The following is a 23,549-nucleotide window of genomic DNA, read 5'->3' on the forward strand; positions in this document are numbered from 1 at the left end:
TTGAATTTCTTCCGGATCCCATTCAACTTACCCTTTTTTGATTAAATATGCTCAAAAAATTTTAAAAATTTGATATGCGACTTTTCGAGACTACTTTCCTGCTGATAAACAGGTAAGGGAACACGGAGGACTCGTTGATTCAATATGCCAATTACTGTAACAGGTTTTGCTGAAGGAACTGTATAAAAATGTGTGCGGGCGTTAATTTTACGCATTTGAGGATTGGATTTCTCATCTTTACTGTTTGAGCAAGTGTCTACTTTGGCTCTGGATTTATCTGTACTAAGGTATCGCTTTCAGCGTTAATGATTTTCATATCTCAAATCCAAAATTCTCGGCGTAAGCCTTAATCCATATCGTCATTTGATTGGAGTAATGCTAAATGACGATGGGATTTTAGAATTTTTAATACAAAGAAACGTGACACTCTACAGGGTGCGTTCCGAAAGTAATGCAATTATGTTTTTAGTAATTAATTGAACAGATTTGCACAAACACTTAAAATTCTTCAAAGTACTGTCCCTGGGCCTCTACACATTTTTCCAGCAACTCTGCCATGACCGGTACGCGTCCTGGAAGGCGTCTTCGGGGACCTCTGGCAAGGTCTTCGTCACAGCTGATTGGATTCCTTCTATGGACGAAAAACGGGTTCCTTTCAGGGTTGCCTTAATCCGACGGAGCAAAAAGAAGTCTGCTGGGGCGACGTTAGGACTATAGGGGGGTTGGGGCAGCGTTAGTGCCGGGTGTTTGGCCAGGAATTCACTGACTCGTAGCGCGTTGTCGTGATGGAAGTGCCAGGTTGCGGAGATGTCTTTTCTCGTCCTGATGACCCTTTTTCGGAGTCTTTCCAGCACATCCACGTAATAGGCAGCGTTAACTATCTGTTCTTGAGGAACAAACTCCTTATGGACCACTCCGTTACTGTCGAAAAATACAATGAGCATTTTTTTCACTTTCGATTCGCTCATTATTGCTTTTTTGGGCTTGGGGGACTGGTCGGTGTGCCACACAGAGCTTTGGCGTTTTGTTTCTGGGTCCTATTAAAAAACCCAGGTTTCATAACCAGTGTTGACGTTGCCCAAATAACCAAGTTCATTTTCAATACGTTGCAAAAGTTTACTTGGAATTTCCGCTCGGTTGGTCGTTCGTGACATGGTCGGTGCGCAGAGGTTTATAATAACTGATGTTCTGCCGCTCCCACACCTTGGAAAGCACTGAGATTGGTTTTGCGGCAAAGTTAAGCGTCCCCCACGTCTACTTTAAGTGGTTTGATTCCACCTCAACTAATAGGAGCGGCGCGGGAAATTCAATTGCATCACTTTCGGAACGCACCCTGTATTAGGTTGATTGTAGGACTACTGACCGAAGAGTCCGGGTTTGATTCCCTGGGAATCCTCTGGGAACTCAGCTTCACCGCAGCTGTGTGATTTTTTGGTTACCTGGTCCTTCAGGGAAACCACATGGAGCGTAGGGAAAGTGACACAGAGAAAGTGGTGAAAGAAAAACTGGCAGTGCTAAGGATTGAATTTCGCTGGTAAGTTGGGCTTTGTGCAAGAGAGTCATTTGATCTACCATCAAACGCCTTCGATAAACTGGCATTCGGATTGATTTCTGTGGTTTAAGTACATAATGAACAAACGTCACCAATATGAAGCAAAATAATTTTCATTTAACCTTTAATACTACATTGTCATTTTAATGTTATTTTAAGGTTGTTATTTATTGAAGTTTATTTCACTTCATTTGTGAATATTCCAAGGTCAATTTGGTGCTTCCGGATGGTTTTTTCAATGAACTGGTTCCACTTTTTCTGCCATAAATTCATTGCTCGATTTTTCTCATCTCCTTGCATTGAGCTATATCTGAAATGAAAAAAAACTGTGAGAGTAAATTCCACTATGCTATCTATTGTGATATGATGTTAGTAGAATAAGTGATTTATTGTAATTCATTAAACTTGCATCACGCCATAAATGACTAGAATTAAAATATTTCTTCACTGTATGGCACATTTTATCATGATAAAATGATTCCCTGGGAGGTTCCCTAAAACGGCTTCACCTCTCTTCATAGTAAGAGCGACATTGACGTATATTGTAGAAAATGTTCCATGAACTCAGGAATGGAAACAAATACATTGAATGGCAATCCGTTTATATTAATTCTCAAGTTTAAATGCAAATGTACAATTAAATGATGCGAAACTTGGAGTTGCACGAGGCTTTAAATGCGTTCATTGCAGCCTCACACATGGAACTGTAATGGCCAATCAAAATTTACATGCAAATATGTCACGTACCGATTCCATGCCATTTCAAAATGAAGTTAATTTGGCATGTGTATGTTGGTGTGTGACCGTGTGGGTTTTATTCCGTAGTTGTCAGTGTTTAGTATATTGGCTTTAATAACCTATATCTTTTAACAATAACTTTATAGAAGTTTCACGAGAAAGAAGTTTTAAGGTAATTTAAGTGGCAAAGTAATTTCATCCCTCGGCACTAAATTTGTTTTCACAGTCACAGCTCAGAAAAAAAATTACAAGAATTTGAAATCGATTAGATTACATTGGCAGTCATCTTTGGGCGATTTACGAGAAAAATGACAGTAAAGACTAACAGATTAAGAGAATTTGGGATTATAGTTTTTGCGTTGGGTGAAAAAAATTCAATCGAGTACACTTTTCTAACAATCACCCATAGTTAGCAATCAAGCAACCGTCAATCATATTAACTGATGTACGTAGGAAAAATGGAGGAGGACATAAAACAGAGAAGCTATCAGGGGTGAGGATATGAATGCAGAAGGATGGAATATGCCAATATTAGAATTAAAGTCACTCACGGAGCGAAGGTTACATTACAGATTGAATCCCTTGCATAAATTGGAAGGATGTCTCTTTAACAGTGATTTTGACGAGGTGTTATTATCGTACTGCAGTAGGAGAGATCATGTCAAAAATATTAGAGAGATTAGGTCTAGAACTGATAGATTTAAGATTTAATCTTTTCCACGAAAGATAGGGGGATCAAAAAAAACATTGTCCGGCCGCGGTAGGGGTAAAATATCCGGGTCAACATTAGTCTGGTGTGTGTTTGCCCCCTGCCACACACCCTAGTGGTGGCTTGCAGGGAACTAAAATATCTAAAAACAAATCAAAGCCAGAACCCTCATTTTTATCTTTTATCATCTTTGAAGGACCACGGGACAATATAGCTTTCAAGAAATTAGAATGTATTGGATCATATCTGATTATTCTTGCTTTTTATCCACGACTGATTAGATTGAATTCATTCCCCGCATGCAATAGCCGTCCTTGGTGGACTCCATTATGCCACGAGCACGTGTTGCTTGTCGAAATCACTTACAGAATGGAATTCACGGAGAGCTGCTTGAGCAATCGAAGGTCTGCCTCGGCTCCCGCGAACCCCATGAACGCCTCGTAGAAGTCGTAACTGAGTCCGGAGGCATTCCAGAAGCAAGGGTCGTCGCAGGAGATGACAACAGGGAATTCGTCGGCAAGCAGTGCTGCCGCCGGGTGATTGCGAAGGTCATCCACCAAGCGCAGCACCTGAAAAGTCGGCAGTTACGTATTTCGATCGGAAGGATTCCCGATTTCTCCAGAGTTCCCTTGCAAGCCAAGCCTCTGACGACACACCTCGTCATTAATTTGGTTGGGAGACCCCTGAAAACGCACTTTTAAGAGTCGCAGATTCTTGGTTAGGAGGCATAGGTTTGTCTGGTCTGTCTTCTTGACCTGTATGTGGTTGAAACATTCAGTTTCAACAAATCAATTAGCCTATGGAACTCGAAAGATTTCAATTGAAGTCTGCCTCTACATGTAAAACAAAGGGTTGTTTTTATTTAATTGTCAAGGGTCAAGAGGCCCATCTGATTTTTGAGATTTAGAAAAAGAATATTTCAACAAAGCATGTGGGATGGACGAAGACAGGTGCTTAATGACAGCCAAAGGAGGGAAATACCTTTTCTTGGACCGATGTTGGTTGACAAGGGGTTTCGCGGGGACCTTAAGCGAATCAAATGATCCATCAAAATTTGTGGGATATAGTTTTCCAGATGTATTGGTGACGAATAAGAGATTAGAATTATGAATGAAAGAAAGTGTGCATTAGGAGTGCATCTAGGGAGAGGGAAGCTGAGGTATGAGGAAAGAATTCGAATGTTGCCTGTTGCGAAGTGTCGGGGTTTCGAATGTTTCATGATACGAGAGGTCATTTCGGTACTCGGCGGGCCTTTCATTCTTTCAGGTAGCATGGGATGACAGTTATTATGAAACCAGGGAAAGGAAGTTATACTCCTTATTGTTTTTTTAATCAACGTCTGAAGGTTTCTGGTCCCCCCTCGTTTTCCCTTTGGACACCGTCAACGTAGTGGCGGTCGTATTTCGATAGCGTTACCTGATTGGAGATTGGGTTGACCTCTACGGCGATTCCGCGTTCCCTGGCCCGATGCACCACCAAGGGGTGCTTGAGGAGAGCGTAGCCGTGGCCTATACGAGTGGTGTTGAGCAATATGGCGTCGACCAGGTTCATGTCGGTGAGGCCCTGCCAATCTGCAATTATGGAACAAAGGTCTAAAGATCAAGTCCGTACTAGGAATGACAAATACACAGGGTGTTATAAATGTGTTGGCAAATACTTTTAGCCGTAGATTTTTCAATATGAGTACAATATTTTTGGTAATTCTCATGCCCAAAATTCCTTTGTCACGAGACTCTGGCAACGCAAATATGGAAGCAAAACATTTTTAGGCGACTAAGAAAAAGCTTCAATGTTTTCATAATCATAAAGGGTTGAATCTTTTGATATCCATTAATATGCTCGCTTAGGGGAGCCTCAATAAATATTTACCCTTTCTTGGGCGAAAAGCAAACGTTCAACTAAAAAACTAGGATAATACATGAAGTTTCTTTGATTAGAACTTTTCGTCATATATTGTTTTAAATCCAGGCACACGAAAAATGGTTGCTTAGTGACATTAGCAGAAAAATTTCCTTTCTAAAGATACCATTGTGTGTTCTGTGTAATCTGAATGGTGCAAAGCAAAAAGACCTCTAACACCAATCTAGGTTTCCAGTCCCCCATTATTGGCTTTGGTTGGAATCGTACGCCTGGTCAAAGTTGCCTCTGCAGCAACCATCTCCATACACATCAAATTATTTTAATAGGAATAAACTTGCAGAATAAAGAATGAATGTGGTTGCGCCAATGGCTAAAAAAGTTATTTTCGGCGCCAAAAGGTTTTCCAAATAAGTGTGGTACCTCCATCTTTCAGTTTAATTGCTCACTGTTTCCAAAAGTGAGCAGACAGATAAACCCGTAGACTGAATTTTCATGAATTTCTCCCGACAACTTAAGGCCTGCCCCAATGTCTAGGATTTGAATTGAAAACTTATATGATGGAATAGAGCGTTTGCTGAAAAATATTAAGCCTAATAAAGCCTCAGGGCCCGATAAAATACTCGCGCTTATACGAGTATTTAAGGAACTAGTGTCAGAAATTGCACCGTATCTAGAAAACATAGTTAAGAAGTCGCTAGTAGATCACAAGGCTCCTGGAGATTGGAAAGCGGTTTCTCCTAGTTGAAACTTAAACGGGAAATATGAGGACAAGCTAATAAAAATTAGGACTAATTAGAAAGGCACTGGGTAAATGTGATGAAAAATTCAAAGAGAAATGTTATCTTTCGCTGGTTGGGCCTTATTTGGAATATGCTGCAAGTATACGGGATCCTCTTGAAGTTGGATTGATTGTAGAATTAGATGGCGTGCAGCGTAGAGGAGCTAGATTTTTAAAACGTTGTTATGGAAATCCTAGTAGCGTATCCAAAATATTATAGGAGCTAGGCTGGGCATCAATCATGGAGTGAGGGTTACATTTCAGATTAAATCTCTCGCATAAATTGGAAGGACGTCTCTTTAGCAGAGATATTGAAAACCTATTAATACCCCCTTCGTACTACGGTTTGCGAGATCGTGTCAATAAAATGTAAAGAGATTAGGAGTAGAATAGGTGGATTTATGATACCATTTTTTCCACAAACCAAAAGGGATCATAATAACGTTGCTCGACGACGGTAGAGTCTGGTTTAGTACCCTACAACACACCCTAGCGGTGGCTTGTAGGTTACTAAAATATCTAAACAATATGCATAGTATCGCTATGAAAAACACTCGTACGTATCGTTTCCAATATACAGTCCCGCTTCTGAAGAGGATGTTATGGTCAAATGCACTTGCTTGATTGGTGGTGTTGAAAATGCCTTTCGGCGTTCTATTAAATGTTATAGTTACCTTTTGCGTATATTTGGCAATGAGCGAGATACGATATAAAATCAACGTTTACTGCTGTGCATTTTGAGGATTCCGGAATATTTCGTAAATATCCTTTCGCGCGAGAAGCGAATTGTAAAAGTAATCATAACTAATATCAAACAACGAGAGTTAACATGAAAGTGAAAGAAGAATGTGTTTCGTGTCACAGGCCAACTTAAGGTTATCTCGCAGCTTCGGAGATAAAATAGCCTTGAATCATGTCATTCAAAAGGTCTTCTGTTGCCCTAATGATTACATAAATTATATTAGTGTCTTCGAAAATTAGCACGATGTGCAATTGACATTTAATATTATGGCCACGAAAGATTTCGGGTAAATATTTGAAAAGGCCATTCTATGCGTTATCGGTTCGTATTATTTAATTTACCGTTTTTACGCACATTAGCGAGATACTAATGCAACAATTTCAGAGCGGAAAAATCATTCGCCTTGACTGGGACTCGAACCCAGATCCCTCAATATCCGGTCGAGTGCTTTAGCCACTTAAGCTACCGAGGCGTCCTCTTAAACTCTGAAATTTTGGGGCTTTTAAAGGAACTAGATGTTATGACGAAATACCGTACATACAATGTCACATGCATTCGTAGTCGTGCGCGAGGCGCCACTGTCCACGAGGTTAAAAGCCAACTTTAAACACGTATGGTGTTTTCCCTTTGACAAATTCCAAAGAAACTGCGGGAGATGCCGCAACAGTAACTTTTAACGGAGTCATCCGCTAATGTGCATTTTAATGCAACAATTTCAGAGCGGAAAAATCATTCGCCTTGACTGGGACTCGAACCCAGATCCCTCAATATCCGGTCGAGTGCTTTAGCCACTTAAGCTACCGAGGCGTCCTCTTAAACTCTGAAATTTTGGGGCTTTTAAAGGAACTAGATGTTATGACGAAATACCGTACATACAATGTCACATGCATTCGTAGTCGTGCGCGAGGCGCCACTGTCCACGAGGTTAAAAGCCAACTTTAAACACGTATGGTGTTTTCCCTTTGACAAATTCCAAAGAAACTGCGGGAGATGCCGCAACAGTAACTTTTAACGGAGTCATCCGCTAATGTGCATTTTAATGCAACAATTTCAGAGCGGAAAAATCATTCGCCTTGACTGGGACTCGAACCCAGATCCCTCAATATCCGGTCGAGTGCTTTAGCCACTTAAGCTACCGAGGCGTCCTCTTAAACTCTGAAATTTTGGGGCTTTTAAAGGAACTAGATGTTATGACGAAATACCGTACATACAATGTCACATGCATTCGTAGTCGTGCGCGAGGCGCCACTGTCCACGAGGTTAAAAGCCAACTTTAAACACGTATGGTGTTTTCCCTTTGACAAATTCCAAAGAAACTGCGGGAGATGCCGCAACAGTAACTTTTAACGGAGTCATCCGCTAATGTGCATTTTAATGCAACAATTTCAGAGCGGAAAAATCATTCGCCTTGACTGGGACTCGAACCCAGATCCCTCAATATCCGGTCGAGTGCTTTAGCCACTTAAGCTACCGAGGCGTCCTCTTAAACTCTGAAATTTTGGGGCTTTTAAAGGAACTAGATGTTATGACGAAATACCGTACATACAATGTCACATGCATTCGTAGTCGTGCGCGAGGCGCCACTGTCCACGAGGTTAAAAGCCAACTTTAAACACGTATGGTGTTTTCCCTTTGACAAATTCCAAAGAAACTGCGGGAGATGCCGCAACAGTAACTTTTAACGGAGTCATCCGCTAATGTGCATTTTAATGCAACAATTTCAGAGCGGAAAAATCATTCGCCTTGACTGGGACTCGAACCCAGATCCCTCAATATCCGGTCGAGTGCTTTAGCCACTTAAGCTACCGAGGCGTCCTCTTAAACTCTGAAATTTTGGGGCTTTTAAAGGAACTAGATGTTATGACGAAATACCGTACATACAATGTCACATGCATTCGTAGTCGTGCGCGAGGCGCCACTGTCCACGAGGTTAAAAGCCAACTTTAAACACGTATGGTGTTTTCCCTTTGACAAATTCCAAAGAAACTGCGGGAGATGCCGCAACAGTAACTTTTAACGGAGTCATCCGCTAATGTGCATTTTAATGCAACAATTTCAGAGCGGAAAAATCATTCGCCTTGACTGGGACTCGAACCCAGATCCCTCAATATCCGGTCGAGTGCTTTAGCCACTTAAGCTACCGAGGCGTCCTCTTAAACTCTGAAATTTTGGGGCTTTTAAAGGAACTAGATGTTATGACGAAATACCGTACATACAATGTCACATGCATTCGTAGTCGTGCGCGAGGCGCCACTGTCCACGAGGTTAAAAGCCAACTTTAAACACGTATGGTGTTTTCCCTTTGACAAATTCCAAAGAAACTGCGGGAGATGCCGCAACAGTAACTTTTAACGGAGTCATCCGCTAATGTGCATTTTAATGCAACAATTTCAGAGCGGAAAAATCATTCGCCTTGACTGGGACTCGAACCCAGATCCCTCAATATCCGGTCGAGTGCTTTAGCCACTTAAGCTACCGAGGCGTCCTCTTAAACTCTGAAATTTTGGGGCTTTTAAAGGAACTAGATGTTATGACGAAATACCGTACATACAATGTCACATGCATTCGTAGTCGTGCGCGAGGCGCCACTGTCCACGAGGTTAAAAGCCAACTTTAAACACGTATGGTGTTTTCCCTTTGACAAATTCCAAAGAAACTGCGGGAGATGCCGCAACAGTAACTTTTAACGGAGTCATCCGCTAATGTGCATTTTAATGCAACAATTTCAGAGCGGAAAAATCATTCGCCTTGACTGGGACTCGAACCCAGATCCCTCAATATCCGGTCGAGTGCTTTAGCCACTTAAGCTGCACATTGCACATTAGCGGATGACTCCGTTAAAAGTTACTGTTGCGGCATCTCCCGCAGTTTCTTTGGAATTTGTCAAAGGGAAAACACCATACGTGTTTAAAGTTGGCTTTTAACCTCGTGGACAGTGGCGCCTCGCGCACGACTACGAATGCATGTGACATTGTATGTACGGTATTTCGTCATAACATCTAGTTCCTTTAAAAGCCCCAAAATTTCAGAGTTTAAGAGGACGCCTCGGTAGCTTAAGTGGCTAAAGCACTCGACCGGATATTGAGGGATCTGGGTTCGAGTCCCAGTCAAGGCGAATGATTTTTCCGCTCTGAAATTGTTGCATTAAAATGCACATTAGCGGATGACTCCGTTAAAAGTTACTGTTGCGGCATCTCCCGCAGTTTCTTTGGAATTTGTCAAAGGGAAAACACCATACGTGTTTAAAGTTGGCTTTTAACCTCGTGGACAGTGGCGCCTCGCGCACGACTACGAATGCATGTGACATTGTATGTACGGTATTTCGTCATAACATCTAGTTCCTTTAAAAGCCCCAAAATTTCAGAGTTTAAGAGGACGCCTCGGTAGCTTAAGTGGCTAAAGCACTCGACCGGATATTGAGGGATCTGGGTTCGAGTCCCAGTCAAGGCGAATGATTTTTCCGCTCTGAAATTGTTGCATTAAAATGCACATTAGCGGATGACTCCGTTAAAAGTTACTGTTGCGGCATCTCCCGCAGTTTCTTTGGAATTTGTCAAAGGGAAAACACCATACGTGTTTAAAGTTGGCTTTTAACCTCGTGGACAGTGGCGCCTCGCGCACGACTACGAATGCATGTGACATTGTATGTACGGTATTTCGTCATAACATCTAGTTCCTTTAAAAGCCCCAAAATTTCAGAGTTTAAGAGGACGCCTCGGTAGCTTAAGTGGCTAAAGCACTCGACCGGATATTGAGGGATCTGGGTTCGAGTCCCAGTCAAGGCGAATGATTTTTCCGCTCTGAAATTGTTGCATTAAAATGCACATTAGCGGATGACTCCGTTAAAAGTTACTGTTGCGGCATCTCCCGCAGTTTCTTTGGAATTTGTCAAAGGGAAAACACCATACGTGTTTAAAGTTGGCTTTTAACCTCGTGGACAGTGGCGCCTCGCGCACGACTACGAATGCATGTGACATTGTATGTACGGTATTTCGTCATAACATCTAGTTCCTTTAAAAGCCCCAAAATTTCAGAGTTTAAGAGGACGCCTCGGTAGCTTAAGTGGCTAAAGCACTCGACCGGATATTGAGGGATCTGGGTTCGAGTCCCAGTCAAGGCGAATGATTTTTCCGCTCTGAAATTGTTGCATTAAAATGCACATTAGCGGATGACTCCGTTAAAAGTTACTGTTGCGGCATCTCCCGCAGTTTCTTTGGAATTTAGCGAGATACGGTGGTTAATCTAAATATACAGTGAAATTTCTTGGTACACATTTAAATTGTCATCTTTATTGATATCCTCTTAAAGAAACTCAAACCACTGTGTTTTCTAGTCCGGACAATCCGCTTTACTGTTTATAATAATGTTCTTCCATTACCCTATTATGATCTGTATTATTCTCATATTATTTCAAATGTTATTCTCTGGGGTTCATCCCCACAGGCCATACCCACTTTTAAATTACAAAAATAAGTTGTAAGATTGATAGCTAATACTAAATATAATGCCCTTATTCTTCGATTATTCAGGCTTTTACATCTTCCGTTTATTTATATTTTTACTACCGTAGTATGCACAAGAATGAACCTGAAGACTTTCCCTACTAATGCTGACTTTCGCAATCATAGTACCCACCAAATATAAACAATTTGTTCGTCAATTTCGTAGGCACAAGATGCACCTACCAAGGGCCCAAGAACATGAGACTTATTTTGTACAATGAACTTCCTTCTTTTCTGAAATCTAATATGTGTTTAATAACCATTTAGAATAAATTTAAGATATTTTTATTTGAAATAATGTTTTATAGTGTGAATGAATACCCGTCTTACAATCAATGAATGCCTCCGTATTCAGCTTGAATTGCACCCCAATGTTTCTATTGTTTTACATACATATTAGTATAGTCTGCTTTGACGAAACCTATACCACATGGTCTCCTGCTGAATAAATAATGATATGATATACTACCTTGAACAAAAAGTTCCCGGAATAACCACCGTGTGGCGCTCCCATCGTTCCGATTTGAGTTCTGTTTTTTTTTGTTAAATTGGTACATCTGTTGTTGATATTCCCTTTAAATCTTAGTGTCATAACTTGACATTTGCAAAAGTTACGTAGCCAAGAGTACATCTATCTCTGTGTGTGTTGGCGATTTTTTACAATTGCAGAAATGGATTTAAATTTGCAACAACGAACTTGTATTAAATTTTGCGTAAAAAACGGATTTAGTGGCGCACGAGGAAGCTGCGAGGAAGCCAGCGACTGGACCCCATCGTATTCTGCGGTGATGAGGTGGCGACATCTCCCGGGGCGAAGGCAGAAATGCTTGCGACCTATCTCGAGGGCACCTTCAGTCCTAACCCCGGGAACGCGGATTCGGCGGCCATCGAGGAGGAGATCGCGGTGTCGGAGGAAGCGGTGAATGCTGCCCCTGAAGATGCTAAGGCTGCTCCCCAGTTCCGGAAGGAGGACGTTCTGGGCACGATACGCTGCTTACGCAAGAGGAAAGCCCCGGGAAATGACGATATACCCAATATCGTCATCCGGGAACTTCCGAATGCAGCGGTGGCGTACCTGACCAGCATCTACAACGGCTGCGTCAGGATTTCCTATTTCCCGACCACTTGGAAGAGAGCGAGGATCATATGTCTCCCGAAGACGTCGAGGACGGAGGTGGGACCCGGAGACTTCCGGCCCATTTCTCTACTCGACGGATTCGGGAAGATGTACGGGAGACTTCTGCTGGAGCCGATAGTAGGTTTCGTCCGAGAGGCTGACATCCTCCCGGATGAGCAGTTCGGCTTCCGCGAGCGGCATTCCACGGTCCATCAGCTGGTGAGAACCACGGACTTCATCACGGACGCCTTCAACAGGAAGATGTCTGTGGCAGGCGCATTTTTCGACGTCAGCAAGGCGTTTGACCGCGTCTGGCACCAGGCACTGCTGTTGAAGATGCGGAGACTCCACTTCCCGACGTGGATCATCGAGGTGATCCGCTCCTACCTAAGAGACAGGACCTTCGTCGTTTCCTGGTCTGAATCGTTCTCTGGGGTGCACCGGATCTCCGCTGGTGTCCCCCAGGGTTCGGTTCTCGGGCCAGTATTATTCAACATCTTCTCCCATGACATTCCCAGGAGTCATGGGAGGCACGAGGTCCTGTCACTATACGCGGACGACGCGGCGCTCCTGTGCAGCTCCCGGCGAATATCTTTCGCCGTGGAGAGGCTGCAGATCGTCGTCGACGAGCTACTTTCGTGGTATCGTCGCTGGCGGTTTGCAGTCAATGCCGGGAAAACGAAGGCAATCGTCTTCCATACCGGCAGAGGAGCGCCGACAGAAGAGGAGCTGTCGGTGAATGGAGTCACCCTTCCGTGGGAATCCGAGGTTCTCTACCTCGGAGTGCTGATGGACCGGAAACTCCTTTGGAACGCCCAAGCGCGACGTGTCCGAGGGAAGGCCTTCGCGGCGCTTAACCGGCTTCGGCCGATTATTCGTCCGGGGGTCCTGAGCTCGGAAACGAAGCGTCGACTGTACCGAGCGTGCGTGTTGCCTGTCATCACGTACGCAGCGCCGGTATGGTCAGGAGTGCCGAAGTCTACCCTCGCTCTCATCCAAGTGGTGCAGAACTCTGCGCTACGGTGCATCTTGGGATGCGGGCGCTACGCCCGCGTGGAAGAGATGCACCAGGACGGGAACATGGAACCTCTGAACGTCCTTCTTCCGGAGCTGTCTCGAAGATTCTTCGAGAGGGCTGCGGATTCAGACGTCGCCACCATCCGACGCCTCGGAGAGATCCAGGTTTCAACGTGGGACCGCTATAAGCGCCCCATTGCGAGCATGGATCGCCAAGATGCCCTCCCAGCGAAGAAGAGGCCCAGGCTTCAGTAGCAGGGATCGCCAGAACGCCGTGACAACGCAGAAGACGACGCCCTGCCTTAGAAGCCTAGGCGGCTGGAAAGGCAACACAGTGGAGCCCCGACCGGAGTAACGGGGGTCCGTCCACGAGAATTGGCACGGACGTTGGAAATGTTGGAAAAGTGTTTCGGCAACGATTCTCTAAAAAAAACGGTCGTTTACCAGTGGCACGAGCGGTTCAGAAGTGGTCTTGAGTCAATCGAAGATGATGAACGCAATGGCAGACCATCGACATCGAAAGTCGGTGAAAAAATTGATAAAGTAAAAGAAATGTTGGTCAAAAACCGCAAATTAACCATCAGAGAAATAGCGGAGGACTTGAACATTGCCTATGGATCCGCCCAAGACATTGTGGTTAATGATTTGGGTTTCCGTCGTGTAGCAGCAAAGTTGGTTCCAAAAGACCTCAATTTCACGCAAAAAAGAGACCGTGTTGACGTCGCAAAAGACATGATTTGCGAGGCTGAATCCGATCCCACATTCATCAAAAGGATCATTACTGGAGACGAGACGTGGGTTTATGAGTACGACACGCAATCCAGACATCAGGCAAGTGAATGGCGTTCACCAAATGAGCCGAGACCAAAAAAACCACGTCGTTTTCAGTCAAAAAAGAAGGCAATGCTGACGGTTTTCATGGATTACAACGGTGTAGTGCATCATGAATTTTTGCCAGAAGGCCAGACAGTAAACAAAGAGTATTATTTGGGCGTTATGAGACGTTTGCGTGAAGCAATTCGCCGAAAGAGACCAGAAATGTGGGCAGAAAACTCGTGGATTTTGCACCATGATAACGCACCGTCGCACAGTGCTATCATTATTCGTAATTTTTTGACGAAAAATGCAACAAATACCATCCAACAGCCACCGAATTCACCTGATTTGGCTCCCTGTGACTTCTTTCTGTTCAATCGAGTTAAAAAACCATTACGGGGAACGCGTTTTAGCAGCCGAGAGGAAGTAATGGAAAAAAAAAAAATGGAGTTCTTATCAAACAGTGAACAAAAACTAGGTGTCGATGAGATGAGTGTATTAAAAGCAGACTTTTATAAAAGTGTGTTGCATGGAAGTGTTATAGGACCTCCACTATCCCTGATATACTATATATAATTATTTCTATCCAGTCAATATAAGTGTCAGTCGAACTACTTCGATGATTTTAATATTTTTCCCTGAAAAAACATTTATTCCTTAATTCAAAACAAATAATTGCAGGGGCGTACAATTTTTATTTAAAGAAGGCCCTAGAAGTGAAGCTGGCTGTGAAATTTTCTTAAGACAACTGCGCTGTTAAATTTCATTTTATTTAAGTTCATGGAATGAAAATTCAGATATCATATGTTTTTTATTTGCTTAACGTGAAACATCCCGCCATAGTGGAGATATCGTCTGCGTTCTCCTAAACGGAGAGTCTAAGATCCAGGCTTGTGATATTCGTGCATTTCCCACCGTGGAAGGACACGCGCGAGCGTACACTGACCTTCCTCGAAGGTCACGGGTGCTCGCTGGCAAACTGTCCACACGCGTGCCCGCAATCAGCCCTTCAGGGAGGAATGACGTCAGTGGGCGCCTTATAAGTACTTGTACTTGATGCGATCGGGGTAGTGAAGTCGAATACACCTCTGTACTTGCTCTCTCTCACTAACTCTGTAGGAATTAAAAGTACGAGGTAGGCTGAAAATCAATGCACAGATGCTTGTAGAGTGCGAACAAAAACAAATAGCAAGATCGAGATAACACTGCATTAAAGTACAATTTTTAAGTTTCAAAATCACATTTATATTTTTCAACATAGTCACCGTTAAGGCTAACACATTTCTCCCAAAGTGTGATAAGTTTTTTTTCATTTCGTCACTGAAAAACTCTCCCGACTTTTCTCAAATCCAGAACTCGTGGTGGCATGTGGAAGTAACATTCCCCCTCAACACACGCACGCATGTTTGAGGTCGTAACATGATTCCAGTGTATTTGAGAAGCGGAAGTATGGAGATGTGTTCTAGTGCTATGTAAACGCGAGTTAAACAGCGTGCTGTTATCGAATTTTTGCCTTCACCTCATTGTCCGAGGTGTAATGATTACCCTTGAGGTGTTTCTTGAGTTGAGGAAAAAATGAAAATCGCAAGGCGCAATATCGGGGAAATAAGAAGGGTGTGGAATCGGTTCACATTTTAGGTTTCCCAGGGCCTCTCCAGTTGCGCGGGAGGTGTGTGGACGAGCATTGTCATGTTGCAAGATGATTGGCGCCAGGCTGCCTTCAACACGACAAACTTCTTCCTTGGATATCCCAAATTGGTTTTCGATACGCTTCTGAGTGATTCGCCGGTCAATTTGAATCAATATTTTGACAAATTTGCGATGTTTTCGTCCGTGGCAGTGTTCGGACGTCCACTGCGTTCTTCATTAATAGTTATGGCTTTTTCAGACTCGCATCCACGAAATTTCACTACTTATCGATTTACAGTAGACCTATCAACAACGTTGCCAACATAAAAAGCCTTTAAACAACGATGAATCTCAGTAGGGGTCACTTTTTAAGTCGCGCTGCTTAACTCGCGTCGAAATAGCACAAGAACATGTATCCATATTTCCGCTTCTAAAAATACTCTGGATGAATTTAACGACCTCAAATCTGCATATGCGTGTTGAGGGGTAATGTTACTTCTATATGCCACCAGGAGTGCTTCTAAAGGTCATTTTGTTTGTGATCTTCAAGCAAGTGTGCATTAGTTTTCAGCCTACCCTCGTTGTTTCATTTGAATCTACTCTTCCTCTCGAGTATTCATAATCTTGTGTCATTTTTTCCCGTTTAGACGTAATTCTCGATCCACCCTATTGATTTATTTTGTTATCTTACGCTTTTTAACGAGCTACCACCTCACTATTTGCCAACCATCCATGCTTCCCTTATTCGGCTATTTCTTCAATTTAATCGCCACCTTATTATCGGTAAGACCACCACACACACGCGCACGCACACATGCGCGCACATACGCGCGCGCACACACACACACACACACACACTTGTCAGAGGTGAATCAAAATCTTTGTTCTCCGGAAATGGAGTTGAACTAGCAGGAGGAGGTTTCATCAACATTGGTCTTCACCTGAAATTAAAAAAAACTAAAGAAGAGAGATCCTTAGAGTTAAAAAGAGAGAAATTATGCTGTACGGTGTGCGTTCCGAAAGTAATGCAATTATTTTTTAAACTAATTAATTGAACAGATTTTTACAAACACTTAAAATTCTTCAAAGTACTGTCCTTGGGCTTCTACACATTTTTTCCAGCCACTCTGCCATGACCGGCACGCGCCCTGGAAGGCGTCTTCCGGGATCTCTCGCAAGGTCTTCCTTGCGGCTGATTGGATCTCTTCTATGGACGAAAAACGGGTTCCTTTCAGGGCTGCCTTAATCCGAGGGAACAAAACGAAGTCTGCTGGGGTGACGTCAGGACCATAAGGGGGTGGAGCAGTGTTGGCACCTGGTTTTTGTCTAGGAACTCGTTGACTCGTAGCACGTGGAGGCAAACACCTTGGACACGAGCTTGGCGCACACTATTCCCATCGCTAAATCTTCTGTAACAATGCGAAATCCAACAGAAGACGACAAGTGTTGGCATTGGCAATGATCTTGGTACTCAATCGATGGTCAGAATCCAACAATTGTCGAACACGAGCCACATTGTTTTCGGTTTTGATGGTTGACGGCCGTTGACAGAGCGCGTTGTTCGTCGTGAATCTCTTCCCGGCCCTCCTTAAAGACCAGCTCGAAACTTGTGAATAGGACAAGGCAGAGTCCCCGTAAGCCTCATGAATCATTTTGTTTGTCTCCTCAAGAGATTTTTTCACAAAACTTAGTAATCGCGTAACATTTTTCGATCGTCGATTCCTTTTTTTTCGTGACACGGTCGGCGCTCAGAGGTAACTGACGTCCAATAACTGACGAACTGCCACGTCCACAGCTTGGAGAGCACTGAAACCAAATTTGCGACAAAGTTTAGCGTCCCCCCTAGCTGCTCCAAGTAGTTCAATCTCATTCCGACGAATAGGAGCGGCGCGGGAAATTAAATAGCATTACTTTCGGAACGCATCCTAATAAATAAAAAGCAAAAAACAACTGCAAACAAGCAACTAACTGTATTAGAAAAATAACGGTCGTAGCGCTAAGTTGCTTTAATTAAAGTTTCCTGTGTTGGAATCAATCGGCATTTCACATGGGGCACCGGAACGTCGGGGTCAAGGCGTCGGACTCACTCGTCTCTCCGGCGTGGAAGAAGAACTGGATGTCGGGCGGCAGGGTGAGGAGGCGGTCGACGAAGTCTTTCAGGGGCCGGCCTTTGTCCTCCTGGCCAACGAGGTCAAAGCCCGCCAGGAAATCTGGATATTGGGCGTGCAGGTTCATCACCTTTGAGGAAATCCGGATTGTCGCATTAATGCTTGTTAAACACGTCGTAAAGATACCTTTTAGTAATTTTAAAACTATTGCAATTAATAATTAACATATGGGTAGGGTAGGAAAATATTGGATACAGAATACTTCGGACAGTTTTCCGATTCATCAGGTTCTCCATAGTAAATGTTTTGACAAATTGAACATTAAGACAATAAAATAATTGGTATATTTTATTCATATTTGCTAGAGATTTTTTAAAAGTTGTTACAAATTCATTCGATGCAGCAATTTTGAATCCCTATTAGTATTAGGGAGTTACAAGTATGCCGACTACAAGGGTGTACTTGGCACGAAAGTGCACATGCAGTTAAATAAACTGAATAATTAACTTGTCGTTTAATTGATTATTCTTCCTTTGCAGTCCTCTGACATTATTGATATGATCCTGAGCTCATTTCCATTAGACTGAAGAGATTAAGTGTTGAAAAGTTTGATTTACGATGCCATTCTTTCTGCGAACGATAAGGCAACAGAATCCGACCACGAAAGACAGGGATGACGGTATAGGAAATGGAATTTGAAATATTAATAGGAACAACAAAAAATGGTGTCAGCGAGATTTGCAGAATATTATGCGGTAGGACAGCTTTAAAGAAACTTGGCTTCATAAAACGGGTGGTGGGGAAATGTAATGAAAAAATTATAGGGAGGTGTTACTTTGCTCTAGTTAGACCTCATTTGGAATATGCCGCAAGTATTTGGGATCCTTGGGAGAAAATTTGGCAAAAAGAATTAGATTAAGTCCAGAGAAAATCCGCTAGATTCCTTAAAAATTGTTATGATAAGAACACAGGTGTGACAGGTCTCTCAGGGGAAGTAGGCTGGGAACCACTTGAAGTGCGGAGAGAACAAGTGAGGCTTAGACTTTAAGAAAGGATCATAAAAAACCAGTTTAACTATGACACTGAAGGAATTATAATGACCCCACACTACTTAGGTAGATAAGACCACAAAGATAAAATAAGGGAGATAGATTCCAGTACAGATATATACAAATACTCATTCTTTCCCCGAACAATCAGAAATCATAATACGTAGTAAGAAACCGAAGTCACTTTGGAAATATTGAAAACATTGAATTTACAAGTCGGAACAAAATTAAAATTTGCAAAGATGTTAGGTATACTTTCAGGTGCATGTGTATGTTAGTTGGTAGTTTGAGTGTTTGCATGTGTGTGGAGTGTAAATATTCTTGCATGAATGTATGGCATGTTTTTTGTGGGTGCATGAATTTATGGTTTTTGCATGCGGTTTTTTTTTCTTTTCCAAATTACGGGTGGTGTCCTAACACCCCCCCGCCACACGCCCTTGCGGCGGCTTGCGGGGTATTAAGTAGATGTAGATGTAGATAGGAAGCTTGGAAATATAGAAGTAAAACGGGAACATCTCAAAACTCAAATTTCAAAGCCTCCAATCTATTCTAATGATTTTGCTTCAACAATAATGCCTCCGCATCTTACCAAACCACGCTCCATATCGAAGTTTTGACGAGCCTTTACTTGACATCCGGCCGGCCTCGGTGGCGGCGAGGTCACGCCATCTCCTGCCAGCTCAAGAGGTCGCGGATTTTCCTCGATCTAGGGCTTGGGTGTGTGTAATAGGTGTCTTTAATGTAATATACAGGGGTTAAGTGGAAGAAGGGACTATTAAGTTTCAACCTCACCTCAATGGAGTCAATAAATAAATAAAGAAACAAAACATCCTTCCTCAAAGTCTTTGTCATTAATTCCCTCCTCCTTGTGAAAACTTCTTTGTCTAATGCAATTCTTCTCCTACTGTCTCTGCTAATTTAACCTTACTGATATTATGCACTGCCCACCGATTTTCATTCATATCTCCTATTCTTTCCATCATTTGCTTAACCCTTTCCTCCATATATACGTTGAAAGGCCCAGGTGATAATGGTCACCCCTGTCCTTCTCCTCTTCCTAACACTGCCCATCCGAACTCTCCGTCTGCCACTCGCATCTGATCAGTCTGAGACATGTGCAGATTGGCGGATAAGTCTCCTACCCCTCCGATCTAAACCTTTTTTCTGCAATAAATGCATTAATCATACCCAAGGTACTCTATCAAACGCCTTTTGAAATATACGAAAGAGACAAACAAGTCCTGATTGTATTCTATATTCCTCTCGATTAGTGATCTCATTACTGCAATGGCATCACGGGTGCCTCTCCCCATCTTTAACCCAAACTGATCATCCGCTGAGTAATCATTTGCCCTACTCTCCATCCTTTTGTCGATGATCCTGAGAACAAATTTAACTGCGAGGGAAATCAAATTTCTTGTTCTATAGCCCTCACAAAATGTAGCCTTTTAACAAGTTTGGAATAAGAATTTACATTGATCGGACGAAGTTTGTTTCCCAAATCCTTCCTCACAAATACTACAAATTAGTACGAGGGCGATTCGAAAAGCAAGGACTCCTGTTTTTTTCAGTGACGGAGAAGTGATGGAGCGACTTCAACCTGACGACGCTCGTTGAAAAACGGGCTAAACAGTTGTCAGAAAAACAACCTACGCGGTGACATCCCGAGAATGGAGTCTTTCATCTGAACGCCGCGATAATCTACGACAAAGAGCGTGCCGGATGCCCAAGCACGTCAACAGCATACGAAAATATTTATGAAGTGAAGAAAATAGTATTGGCCAATCGTCAAATCATCGTTAGAGAAGTTTCTGAGGACCTAAACATATTGATTGGTTCGTGCCATTTGATTTTTACCAATGATTTGGGCATGACGACGACAGGTCGCCGCGAAATTCGTACCAAAATGGCTCAATTTCGACCAAAAACAGCAACGCATTAAAATTAATAATGAAGCGTTGAACTCTGTCCGCGACGTTCCAAATTTGATCCAGGGGGTCATAACTGGTGACGAATCATGGGTTAATGGTTATAACGTGGAAACTAAAGCTCAATATTCCCAATGGAAGCAACAGCACGAGCTAAGACCGAAAAAAGCGCGCCAAGTTCGGTAGAATGTGAAAGTTTTGCTTATAGTTTTCTTCAATTGCAGGGACTTGGTGCATCATGAGTTCTTGCCACGGGGTAGAACGGTAAATAAGCAATATTACCTGTAAGTTATGCGCAATTTGCACGACGCAACCCGCCACAAACACCCGGATTTGTGGAAGAACAAAAATTGGCTTTTGCACAATGGCATCGCCCCTGCTCACACATCGTTACTTGTGCGCAAATGTTTGGCCAAAAACAACATAATAATGATGCCGCAACCACCGCATTCCCCAGACCTGGCCCCAGTGCCTATTTATTGTTCCCAAAACTGAAGAGGCCCATGAAAGGACAACGCTACGCTACGATTGACGAGATGAAGGACTGTATCGGAGGAGCTGAACAAGATCACAAAAAATGATTTTTTGAAGTCCTTCGAGGATTGGGAAAAACGTTGGCACAAGTGTATAATATCTGATGAGGATTACTTTGAAGGGAAAAAAATAAATATTCATGAATAAATAAACAATTTTTGAAAAAACAAAAGTCACGATACTTTTTTAACACACCTCGTATAGTAATGAGGGTATTGTAGATTCAGTCTGCTAACTTGACGACATAAAAAGCTGGCGTGACACATGGCAATTAAAATTAAGCTCTTAAAAACCTTTTAGTGATACATTTTTGGAATATAGTAGTTCCTTCTCGGGCACCAAATGCATCAGAAATGTCTAAATAGAAAACGCATACTCGATTTAATTCTTAGGCGCTACCCTCACTTACAACATCAAATGGGTGAAGCATGGACTGGTAGAATGCGTGTAGAATCTAACAAAAAATTAGGATTTATTAGAAGAGTACTGGGTAAATGTGTTGCAAAGGTCAAAGAGAAATGTTGACTTCGCTGGTTTGGCCTCATTTAGAATATGCTGCAAGTATATGGGATCCTCACGAAATTGGATTGATTGCCGATTTGGTTCGCGTACAGCGTAGAAAAGCTAAATTTGTAAAACGATGTTATGTTGAACTTAGTAGCGTATCCAAAATATTAGAGCGACTAGACTGGGAATCACTCACTGACCGAAGGTTAAAGTACATATAAAATCTTTTGCATAGATTGGAAGAATGTCTCTTCAGCGGTGATGTTGAAAATTTATCATTGCCCCATCGTGCCACGGTAGGAGAGATCATATCAATAAAATTAGAGAGATTAAGTGTAGAAAAGAAAGATGTAAGGTGTCATCCTTCTCACGATAGATAAGAGATCAGAATGACTGTATCCAATCGCCTAGGGGGAGAATTTGCTTTTCCTTTTTTCCACACAAGGTAGCATTTTTTCATTATCTCACCTAACTTTAAACTTGCTGACATTTTCCCAGAAGTGGTTGAAACACTAAAAAACGTAGGCGTAACTATCACTATCATGGAATTTCCATGTAAGTGAAATCTGTGGGAAGGTAATTTAAAATTGGAAGTCATTGGTAGCAAAAAGGTCAAGGAACATCGCCACCACGCTCTCTTGAGACCCAGTTTATAATATGCGCTGCGTATTAATGTGATCCGACGGAGAAAGGCCTCATTCGGGAAATTCTTAAGGTTCAACGAGGGTTGACTTGATTATTTAAAAACTATTACGTCGTTACTCTTACCTTGATCGTTTGGATCGTGAATATGAAATCCGAAAATAGAATAGGTCGCTCGTACAAGTTGTTGGTGTTCATTTTTATCCCCTCCCATTTAATAAACCTGTGAACTTCTGTAATGGGTAAAATTAAGACTTGTTTAAAACAAAGTTTTTCACAAACATGGGTATATGTATGTGTGAACCGTCATACGTGTCCTTTTAAGGAATTTTAAGTGGGTATTTTTCCCCTTCCCTGATCCCTTTCTCTTCCCTACCCTTACCTGGTGATTTCACCTACTGCCACAAACCTTTTTGGTGGATTGCAGGGATTTGTGTAGACGAAGATAGATCCGTTCGATAGTCCATATCTCTTATTTTGTGATAATTGTATGTCCTGCCATTGTAAATGTATGTATCACATATTACTCAATACCATTTTTTAAGAGGATCCTCTTCTAACAATTATGTATTGGCTATCAACACATAATAACAGCTATGTCAGTTGGCTTCGCGACGCGGCGGGAGAAAGGTACGACGCCGGTATTAATAAGCTGCTTGCAAGGATGCTAAAAGTGATTGATCGTCAAGGCAACTATGTAGAAAAATAGCTAAATGCTCAACCTTTCCAACGATGCACTCAAAGTTGAGAATAAATTTGATTTTTCATGACCTTATATATATATATATATATATATATATATATATATATATATATATATATATATATATGTATGTATGTATGTATATATGGATCGCGGTATCCCAGGGGAAGAGCGTGTCTTCCACTTTCGAAACAATCGTCGAAGTCCTTTTTATGTATGGTAATCAGCTGCCTTGTCACACTCTCTTTTATCACGTTTACGACAAGAATTTCGTGCTGCAGTTGCAGGAGACTTGCTCCTAGCCGGAAACTATGAGCCAGACTTTCTAAAATAAAGGTCATAACTGGAGATCAATCATGTGTTTACGGGATTGTGAGCCTGAAACATAAGTCCAGTCTTCCCAACAGTCTGTTGACAAAGTAAAGGGGAATGCAAGGAGGCAGCTGATTACCATACCGAAAAAGGACTTTGGAAATTGTTTTGTTGGTTGGAAGAGACACTGGGATAAGTATGTGAGGTGTCAAGGGGAGCGCTTCGAAGGGGGGGAATAAGGCACCATTATTGCTCTGGGTAGGCTATTTTTCTCAAAATATAGTATGGCTGGATAGTTTCCGGTTA

At 42.5% G+C, this 23,549-nt stretch overlaps 1 protein-coding gene across 1 annotated transcript in view; it reads right to left on the reverse strand.

Annotated features, from left to right (window-relative positions):
- Positions 1–1,694: 1,694 nt before the first annotated feature.
- The window catches only part of LOC139687749 (adenosine deaminase 2-like), a 38,544-nt gene continuing 16,689 nt past the window's right edge, over positions 1,695–23,549 (reverse strand). The window contains exons 5-8 of the mRNA XM_071585023.1: positions 17,548–17,698; positions 4,416–4,570; positions 3,366–3,568; positions 1,695–1,862 (exon numbers count right to left, since the gene is read on the reverse strand). Of these exons, the coding sequence (XP_071441124.1) occupies positions 1,730–1,862; positions 3,366–3,568; positions 4,416–4,570; positions 17,548–17,698 (642 nt within the window). The 3' untranslated portion in view covers positions 1,695–1,729. The remainder of the gene's footprint in view (positions 1,863–3,365; positions 3,569–4,415; positions 4,571–17,547; positions 17,699–23,549) is intronic.

Source organism: Hetaerina americana, unplaced genomic scaffold, assembly GCF_022747635.1.
Source record: "Hetaerina americana unplaced genomic scaffold, ioHetAmer1.1.p SCAF_2, whole genome shotgun sequence".
NCBI classification, from domain to species: domain Eukaryota; kingdom Metazoa; phylum Arthropoda; class Insecta; order Odonata; family Calopterygidae; genus Hetaerina; species Hetaerina americana.